Consider the following 10474-nt stretch of genomic DNA (forward strand, 5'->3'; position numbering starts at 1 on the left):
TCCTTTATGAGCTGAATCTGAGATTGTTCATTCTGTTCTCAAGACCTTCCGTTTTCTTCCATTGTTCCATTGGTCAAATAGGTTGACACATGGCAGGGTAAGAAAGATGATGCTTTGCATGTGGTGGCTTTCACTCTTCCAGGTTATCAGTCTGGCTTGGAACACCATGGAAGAACAGATGGATCTGCCTGTCTTTGCATTTAAAAACTGGAAATTTTGTTACAAACACTTATAACTTATGTTCTGTTTTTTTACTTTCTGATGGCTCTTTGTAAGATTTTTATCTTCAGGCTTCTTCTATTGACAGGTTTGTGTCTAGCAGGCGGCACGGTCTCTGACAGCTTTAAAGAATGCAGTCAGTTCTTTTACATGCATACAGCACCCACAGGTATCCGAGGGGGCAATCTGAAGAGGATATGCCAACGCTATGGAGATAAACTATGTTATGCCACACTGTATGACGGCAGTCGTCGACTGGCACTTTATTCGGCTTACACCTTCAAAAAGTCAGATGGACAGAGGAGGATGGACACACCCTGGATGTATGAACCACAGGTAGCAGATTACCTTAGTTTCTAAATCGTCTACATCATTTAAACAAAATAGTCTTTATTTTGACAACAGAGAAATCACCACATAACACTAATTGGTACTGTCCATATACTTGTATTGTTCTGTCAATATGAGCTTGTATATGGATTTCTTGTTCTTTTTTTCCCAGCTGGTTTCTGCTGACGAAAGCGGAAACATGAGAGAGTTGCCCTCTAGTGGTGAAACCGATCAACTGCTTGAGGAGAGCCAGGTTGTGCTAGCAGACTATGTTGATGCAGTGGAGTTTGAGCGTGGCCCACTTAACCCTGACCAGCACCAGGCAGACAACCAAGATAAAGCAGCTACCTATACACTCACAAATGTGGTGCCTCAGATCACAGACTTATTAGAGGGTCCTTGGGCCGTGTATATTGATACAGTGCGCCGCCGCCTGAATAACTTCTGTCGTGGTGCTGCCTATGTGGTGACTGGGGTGACTGTATCAGGGGTGACTATCAGAAGAGGAAGAGAGGACCGCATGGCCGTCCCAAAGCACTTGTGGTCCGCTTATTGCTGTCCACGGTTTGATCGAAATTCACCTTATGATGTACGGTACATGTTTCCCACTTATGCAGCATATGCTGTGAATGAGATAGTGGGACACAGTGTTACAGAAGTGCCTTTGAAAGCTTTAGAGACCTTCCTGAAAAATCAGACAGGCATGGACAAAAGCGTGAGCATCTTTTTCAAAGACTGTCTCACAGAAAATACACATATCAATAGGAAGTGAATGAAAGCTTCTCAACCCTGTAAAGTGTAAAGCCTTACATATGAAATAATTGTCCGAACATTTTGTTTATTTTAAATGGAAACGTTTATTGAATCTTTAGAAAAATTATGCAATTTATATATATGTGTGTCTGTGTATGTGTGAAAAACACCTCAATTTTATTCCCAAACTGAGCAAAAAGTTTCATTAGGTTTTGATCATGCTGATATATTTTAGTGTTAAGAAGAATTTGTGAACATTAAATTTAAGCATCTGTGCAATGATAATGAATTCAAGAGCCAGTCAAGAAAATAATGTAAATAAACTAATAAAAAATAATGTCCAGTGGGTGTGGCTTGCAGCAAATGCTGGCAAGAGAGCTAAGGAAATCCAGATTTAGCTTTAGGAAACTAAGTGCTCTATGCCTGTTCTGTAATATTTTTTATTTAAATTAAATGCAGTCAGTCAAGACTACACTATACCTGAGAAGAGAATAGAGTCACCTGTCAGACATTGTCCTATACTCTTAGATGATTTCCATATTATCATGCCACACTGCAGAGCATGATGTGATTGTGTCCATGACTTTACATAGCTTATAGCACTGTATTTAAATATCACTTTGTTGATATAGTGTGTATATGAGTGTGAATTTAAAGATGTTTTAACTGCTGAACAATTCAGTGGTGACTAATCATATAGTTACAGCCTGATCTACTGTTATTGTTGGAGTGTATGTGTAAGAGTATTTGTAATTTTTTACTGAACTGAGTACAATGGTGCAACATGGAAAGATAAGCCAATTAATATATAGTCCATGTAGCATTAGCAGTTTATTGTTCTCATATTTACGTAGATTATTGAGTGTTTCATTCAGATAATCACATGCGATTGTATATTACTCAAACGTTTGTCTTAAAGTAGCATTTAGTTCAATTTAAAGTCACTGTTCTTTTCTATCACATCCTATTCAGGCTCAGGTTGCTGGCTGACCGGAAAACTATATTCACCTTTAAGGAGCCAATGAACATTCGACAAGCAGTGAGCAAATTTACCTTGCTGATTTGCATGTTGATGAGGATAATGGCACACTGAAGTTCGTCTTATCAATTTTGAAGTTTGTATTATTGTAGATCAGACTTTCTGAACATGGTTTTGCATGTACTTTGTACTCTGCATTAGAAATTCAGTGGCTCTCATTTTATTCTCCACCTACCAGTGAAGAGTCAGTCAATTTTAAAAGAGATAAAGACAGTCCATTGGAGACAGTGAAGAAACCAGCCACAGAAAAGGGAGTTTTTTTTCCTGAAATTATTTCTCGTGATACTGTCCTGCCTAGGTCAGTCCAAAGAACATTTCACAAAGAAGAAAGACAACAATTTAAACTTTTTAGGACAACATGAATCTCACGGTCTATTGCTGGTCCTGGTTTGGAACCTTGCTGATCCCACTGATGTGTTTGATATTAAGATCACAAGCCGGAGTGGTGGACGACTTCTCCCAAGTAGATCGCTGTAAGGATTTCCTTTATATGGGCACTCCACCACGAGGTTACCTCAGTACATCCCTAAAAAAGATCTGCCAGCGCTATGTGGACAACCCTCGCTTTGTGACCCTCTACGACCCCAAAAAACACATCCCCATCTATTCAGCATACACCTTTAAGAAATCAGATGGGGAGAAACGGGTAGACATTCCCTGGATGTTTGAACCACAGGTGAGTGTGTGCTAAGAATAACATATTATATTTTCCACAATGATTTTAAGCAGCACAATAGATTTTAACAGTAATAATAATAATAATAAATGTTTTTTGAGCAAATCAGCATATTAGAATGATTTCTGAAAGATCATGTGACACTGAAGACTGGAATAATGGCTGCTGAAGATTCAGATTTGTCATCACAGGAATAAATTACACTTTAAAATATATTGAAATCAACTTTTACAAGCATTTCACAATATTTCTCTTATTTTAATCAAACCAAAGCCGCCTGGGTGTGCATTACAGACTGAAAAACACAATCTACCACCCAAACTTTTGAATTGTTACCTGACTTTGCAATCAATCAATCAATAATATGTTTCAATACTATATATATAGATATATATATGTATATATATATATATATATCTATATATATATATATATATATACAGAATTTGAATGTTTCTCTCCTGAAATGTTTGAATGTGATCTGGGTATTATAATCATTACATTTGACAAGGGTGTTTATTCTTCTTTCTCTTCATGCTTCTGGGAATCTAAATCCATCTTAATCACCTGCATTTTTCATTTTGCACAGCTGGCAACTGAGAAAGGAAGCAGTAACATGGAACCCTTTCCACAGGCTTCCTTAATGCACAAAAACTTTGAAGACACGCAGGCTGTGTTAGAAGACTACGCCGATGTGGTGCAATATGAACGTGGCCAAATTAACCCAGATGAGCATCAGGCAGACCCGCTGGACAAAGCTGCCACCTACACATTAACCAATGTAGTCCCCCTGATAAGGGAGTTCAATTTTGGTCCCTGGAGCACACAGGTAGAAGCTACCCGCAAACGGCTCAACAACTATTGTCACGGAAAGGCTTATGTGATCACTGGTGTGACAACATCAGGTAATATGATTCGACGTGATAACCTAGATCGTGTTGCCATCCCAGAATTCATGTGGACAGCCTATTGCTGCACAGATTACGATCACAACGCTCCCTACTCAGAGCGGTACAAGTTTCCGGTGTTCGGCGCCTACGGTCTTAATGATCGTGTGAACAACCACATGGTGGAGGTTCCCATCAAGAATCTGGAGAAGTTTCTCAAGGGCAAAATGGAGGTGGACAAGAACTTCCAGATCTTTTACAGTGACTGTGTGTCAGATGTGTAAAGATTAGAATTGGATAATGAACCAATCCAAGGGGTTCATTATCATCAGAATTGCAGATATTAAATTAAGATTAATATGAAGACATTTGCATTGCATTTGTAATGAATGGTAAAATTTAATGTTTTAATTCATTGAATTAAAGGGATAGTTCACCCAAAAATGAAAGTTCTGTCATCATTTACTCACCCTCATGCCATTCCAAACTTGTATTAGTTTATTTATTCTGTTGAACATAAAATATTTTTTAAAGAATGTAGGTAACTAGTCTCCTTTGACTTCCAGTTTTTTTTCCATACTATGGAAGTCAATGGGAACTAGCATTTGTTTGGTTACGCACATTCTTCAAAATATCTTCTTTTGTGTTCAGCAGAAAAAATAAACTCTTTTCATTTCTGCATCAACTATCCCTTTAAGGCATTTAAACCCCCTTCATCACACATTAAAATACATAATGATTTACTTATCTTTTTCTTTGGGAAAAAGCAGTTCAAAGATACATTTTAGAGATTAACAATATATGTGCTAAATATTCCAGCGAGACAACTGAGCTTTATTTCTGGTATGATCTTTACCTTTATTAGATGTTAACATGTTGTTTAACATTCTGTAAAGCTAAAGCACATTTTGGGTAAATGAATGAGATTAAATGTAAACACAACAGTGTGACAGACTTCAGTATGCTGTTAACACTTGCATGTCTCATCTGTGAAATAAATGTACAAATACAATTCAGTGTCTACTGTACAGTCGCATATTTCTGTTCATTTATCAGTTCGTTGTCATGGTTTGATATTCAAATATGCTCTTGCTGTGACAGCTTCGAGACACATGAAAGAAATGAGCATGAATGTCAATGCCATTTTTATTTAGTTATTATTTTAGTCAGTGATTGGGTGAAACAGCCACTGTCACTTCTTATCAGTAAGAGGGAGACAAAGATTGTAGAAAGAGCACTGATCCAAAGAACCAACTGCTTTCCATGAAACCCAACCTTGACTTTGCAATGACTTTTTATCCAAGGGACAGCCGAAGTAATGAGGGTCCATAACAAGAAAATAACTCCCCCATTTACCAGTGCACACACCTAAGATCCCCTTAGAGGAATTGTCCCTGTCTCCTCCCATCATAACTGGCGACCCACGGGTAAGGAAGTGGTCATGAAGATCTTCTACAGCTTGATCAAGCTTCTTGCCATATCGCACATGCAGTATGCGGCAGGGAACATCATAGAGCTGGTCAAGAACAAGACTTGCCTCAAATGTCCCAATCCACTCCCTAGAACCCAGGAATGAATCGGGTTTGTCCCCTATTTCCACCAAAGTGTGTTGTATTTCAGAAAGACTAGGCGGGTGTCTGCGGATCACAGTGAGAGGCTGATTAAGACACAGCCATGAAGCCATTGTCTGAATAGTCCTGTATCCACAACCCCAACCTCTGTCATCTTTGTCATCACAACCATAATGATAATAGAGACACTCTCCTAATATTACCGAGCATCTGTCACAGTCTGGAGACGGCTGAGGTAGTCCGTCATGGGCATTCATTACTAATATATCCTTCCGTGTTTCGTTATTGGCTGTTATCGGCGTTTGTCCACAAACTAGTCTACCCCAATCTATACACTCAGTTTTCTGTGTCCCTCTTTTTTCCGTATCTTCCATGTCAGTACGTGTATATCAGCGCCGATAGCTAGCGTTCACATACGAAAAAATACGAATAAACGTCTCATGTGGTCATGACAGCTCTCTCACACACGTCCATCTCTGAAACTCTTCCCTGTGGTGTATGAGCTCGTTCTAAAACAGTTCCGCCTCAAATTCGCGATCTTTTCTGTTTTACACACATAAAAGCGTGATAATAATGAACTTTTAATTAACAACGAATAGGGTCTATAATAGGGTGACCAGACGTCCCCGTTTTCCGGGGACAGTCCCGGTTTTGGGTGTCCTGTCCCCGACTGGAGCTGTCCCCGGAAATGTCCCAGTTTTACAGCACGTTCAAAACAACGATTACTTTCACCAACAGAGGGCGCTGCTACTCATTCTTGAGACATGGGACAAAACAGGTCCAGCAAGGGCAACTGCTATTAGGTTTAAAAATAAACATATTTTCAATTTTAAATGTCATGAGGGATTAATAATAGAATGTGTTTATAAAATGTTAAAAACATCTTGAACGCTGTTAAAGATAAAGTTGAAATTATATTACACAGTCCAAGGTAAAAAAGCACATTTTGTTAAAAAAGAGAAAAGCTGGGAGGTTGTATCAAAGCATAGCTCAGTAGCTTAGTACATATAAGATACATAAATGTAGTTTCATTTGTCTGAGTACAAGGTTTTTATTTTTTCAATTTTGCACCCTGGTTTGTCCCACTTCTCAAGAATGACTTGGGACTAGAGCAGAACGCTATTATTGTCAATTATCAAAAGAGACACACCGTTATTGGTTTCAGGGTAGTCACATACTAACTATATACATGTTAAAACAAGTAATACTGTTTGTGTGCACTTTATAACAAGGTAAGGCGGGATTTTTTTTTGCACACAGTATTAAACATTCATCTTCATTCAACTTCCGCCGTCACAACTCCGATATGAATAATAATAATATTAATTAATATAATAATAATAAATAAATAAATAAAATAAACAATTACACTTGCAGAAAGCACATCCTTTGTGGTCAAAATGAGCCTAAAATGCTAAATAAACCTGATTAGGGCTAGTAGATCAATTTCCAAAAATATTTGTTAAATACAGTTTTATTTATCATATGTTCTCATTTTTATTGTTTTATTTTTATTGTTTTTTTAAAAGTCATAATTGTGTTATAATCCTGTTTTGATCTGTTTACTATTTGAAATAGATGCTATTTACATTTCATAGTGTGATTTTTGGAGAATTGTAGTCCTATTACTAAACCAGGGTAAGCTTGATCCTTAAACATCATTGTAATTACTAATTATGATATTAATATTTGGAAACAAAAACAATAAATAAAAAAAACATACACAAATATATTGTCCCCGTTTTCTAATTTTGTAGATTATCACATGTGAGATTTCAGTGATATTTTGATCACTGAACTAGGCAATGTCCCCGGTTTTCATTTCAGAAATCTGGTCACCTTAGTCTATAAACACAGCTCTGGGTGTTGTAGAACTAATAAGTAGGCCTACTGTTGACACTCCTGACGTTTCAATTTAAACAGTTTGGATAAAAGATGCACTAAAATTAGGCTAGATGTAGGTCTATGAAACTACAGATAAAAAACAGGAACGCTCCGTAGGTTTTATCCTATAAATGTAAATTGTTTAAATTGTTATTTTCTCCCAATTTATTTACGATAAAGGCTAAATCTATATCAGCCGCTTTTCCACCATCTGGGCGGCAGAACGGTTTGTAGGCGTATACTTTGCCGAACCGAACCGAACCGAACCGAAGGGGCCTACTTTAAACGGAAAAGTGAATCTTTTATGTATTATGAACAACCAGTCACCAATTACACTGAAACAACTTCTGAAAGTAAAAGCCTTACGTTAAGTGAGTGCAATGTGGAAAAAGTAAGTGCTGAGTTCCTTTGGTAAAGGATTGACGGCCTGATCCAAACATGTAAACGATTTAATGAATGATTAATTAAAAGAACTGGACAATAAGTTTATATACTTGTTCGAATTTCAGTTCCGTGTGGTTGTTTTGCAGCTCACTGAAAGACGCTGTGCATGATCTTTTTCTCGTCACATTCACAACTCGGCTAAAATATTTCTTCCATCTTGAACGCTGTTAAAGATAAAGTTGAAATTATATTACACAGTCCAACGTTAAAAGCCTAACGTTAAGTGAGTGCAATGTGGAAAAAGTAAGTGCTGAGTTCCTTTGGTAAAGGATTGACGGCCTGATCCAAACATGTAAACGATTTAATGAATGATTAATTAAAAGAACTGGACAATAAGTTTATATACTTGTTCGAATTTCAGTTCCGTGTGGTTGTTTTGCAGCTCACTGAAAGACGCTGTGCATGATCTTTTTCTCGTCACATTCACAACTCGGCTAAAATATTTCTTCTGCTGTGCCGCTGTGAATATTCAGTGCTGATTTCCAACGGACAGTATACGTGCATGTCATATTGTTTAGCTTTCTCTTTTAATTCTTTAAAGCACTGGCTGTTATCAGGTAGCTGCAGGTAAATTATTGAAATTCGTCTTGCATGTTTAACAAAAAACCTCATCCCCTAATTACCCCCTAAAACAGGCACCATTACATTGCCACAAGTGTTTGGAGCGATATCGTCAGTGCGTCAGCAGGGGGAGCCAGTGCGTTTGGAGATAGCCTATATCCTTAGATCTATTCCACTCTGGCTTTGGAGAGCACTGCTTGCTTTGGCCAGTGCTATGAATAAGGTAAGCTACGTTCTGTTACACACTTTTATTAATTGATTATGCAATAAATGCCAACCTTGTGATCAGCATTATGTGCATTGCATTTGTTGTATTGTAATGCATCATGTTACAACTACTGAACTGATTGTTTAAAGATCACGTGTCTTGAATAATGCTTTAGGGAAAAATATATTTGACATTTTGATTGTTCCCCTTGTTGTGTGTTCTGTCGCTATCTTAAAAATTGATTGGAGCTTACAGTCTTTTTGTTTCTCGAAGTTGTTTCCTTATGGACAGAAACACAAATTTAGACTGCATCCTTCTATGTCAATTTCCCATACACATGAAGATAAACAAAAACCTCTGCAACCAGAGAAACAACACTGGCAGAAGTAATATCACTCTGCTAATAAAGGTTCCAAAGCAGATACAAACCCCAAAATATCTCTGGATAGACTGGATGTCATTGTCAGGGAAAAGAAAACAACCTGTATGAGTATAAACAAAGGGTTTGGTAAACAGTTTTCGACCCATTATGTAGGATTAGTCCTTGCATATTGCTATATGAGGCTTTTGCATGAGATGGCTTTTTGTTCTTTTAATCATTAAATTAAATGACTTGTTTTACATAGAAATGTCCTGTGCATTTACCATAAAAGCCTACTGTGAAATGGTAGAAAATAGAAGCTGTACAATCCAAACCAAATATTTATTTTTTAAATAAAATGCAGGGATTAAGGTAAAATTTGATGCTTTAAACATACGCCCCAATCATCTATTTAACATTTTCTGTGAAGTAAAAAAATAATTCCCCCAATAAATATATATTATGGTTTATTAACGGTTGGCTTTGGTGGATGGATAAGAGCCATTAAACTGAAAGGGATGTAAACCATTACTAAAACAAGGTCAAGACACAGCAGGTATAATAAAAATACAGAAAAAACATTAGCATGCACAAAACAGATCACAAGGTCAAAGAATAGACTACGATAAACAATGCATGATAAGGGATATGTGAATGCTGGCCTGAAATTGAATGTTTTGTCTTGAGATAGACAAAAGATGAACACTTAAGATTAGACAGAAATCTGGAGATGGAAGACATTCCAAAGTTATCCTAAATATCAAGCCTCTGATGCAAAATACAGTGATTAGAATGGGAAGAATAAAACCCTGTACCTAAAGAGGTCACACGGTTTGTGGGTGTGTAGTTATGATTGATGCTGGACACAAGACCGTACGGATAACTGTAGGTGAGTGGAGGTAGGCAGTGTTTCACCGAATTGCACAGTTATTGCTTCCAACTTTTTCTTGTTGAGTCCTTTTCTGAGATTTTATTGAGAATAATTATGTGTACTCTCTATTGTTTAAACATAGCATGCAAATAGTGTACAGGAATTACTAACTTGTGTTGCCACTTTTTGAAAATGTTTGTTGCCAAAACCTTACTAATCACACAGGTTTAACATTTTCGTTGATGTGTAATTGTGAACATTTAAGTAATATTATGTAAGACACTTTACTACGTTATTGGCTTCTCTGTTAGATTCAGCAGTTGTTTAAGTTCTTCTGTCTTCATTCATGAAATGACCTCAAGATTTCTTTTTGTCTGTTGGCAGGCTGTTGGTCATTCTCTGAATGGTTCAACTGAGAATTTGGCATAGTGAAATGATTAGCATGTATCTGCTGTATAAGACTGGTCACAGCCAGAACAAGGAGTACTGATCTAACAACAATAACTATGTCAGTGGTAGCGGATTACACGCAAGCCTATTAACTCATTTTAAAATGTACACTATGTGACTTTATGCACAGCATGTTTTTGACTAATGCTAAAACTGAAAGCTTTGGGGGGGGGGATTGGGGAATGTCCAGAGACTATTTGACAATTGCAGGAGTAAACTA

At 37.2% G+C, this 10474-nt stretch overlaps 2 protein-coding genes and 1 pseudogene across 2 annotated transcripts; 2 read left to right on the forward strand and 1 right to left on the reverse strand.

Annotated features, from left to right (window-relative positions):
• Positions 1-89: 89 nt before the first annotated feature.
• Positions 90-1321, forward strand: LOC107595321 (endonuclease domain-containing 1 protein-like; annotated as a pseudogene).
• Positions 1322-2699: 1378 nt separating this feature from the next.
• LOC107595334 (endonuclease domain-containing 1 protein-like) lies at positions 2700-4188 on the forward strand. Its single transcript, XM_016285703.1, has 2 exons — positions 2700-3017; positions 3607-4188. The coding sequence occupies exons 1-2, from the start codon at positions 2700-2702 to the stop codon at positions 4186-4188; spliced, it is 900 nt and encodes a 299-aa protein (XP_016141189.1).
• Positions 4189-5040: 852 nt separating this feature from the next.
• Positions 5041-6140, reverse strand: LOC107595335 (ufm1-specific protease 1-like). The gene has a single exon (XM_016285704.1). The coding sequence runs from the start codon at positions 5847-5849 to the stop codon at positions 5097-5099; it is 753 nt and encodes a 250-aa protein (XP_016141190.1). The 5' UTR covers positions 5850-6140; the 3' UTR covers positions 5041-5096.
• Between the last annotated feature and the right edge of the window lie 4334 nt (positions 6141-10474).

The sequence above is a fragment of the Sinocyclocheilus grahami genome, unplaced genomic scaffold (genome assembly GCF_001515645.1).
Source record: "Sinocyclocheilus grahami isolate Dianchi unplaced genomic scaffold, SAMN03320097.WGS_v1.1 scaffold200.1, whole genome shotgun sequence".
In the NCBI taxonomy this organism is placed as follows: domain Eukaryota; kingdom Metazoa; phylum Chordata; class Actinopteri; order Cypriniformes; family Cyprinidae; genus Sinocyclocheilus; species Sinocyclocheilus grahami.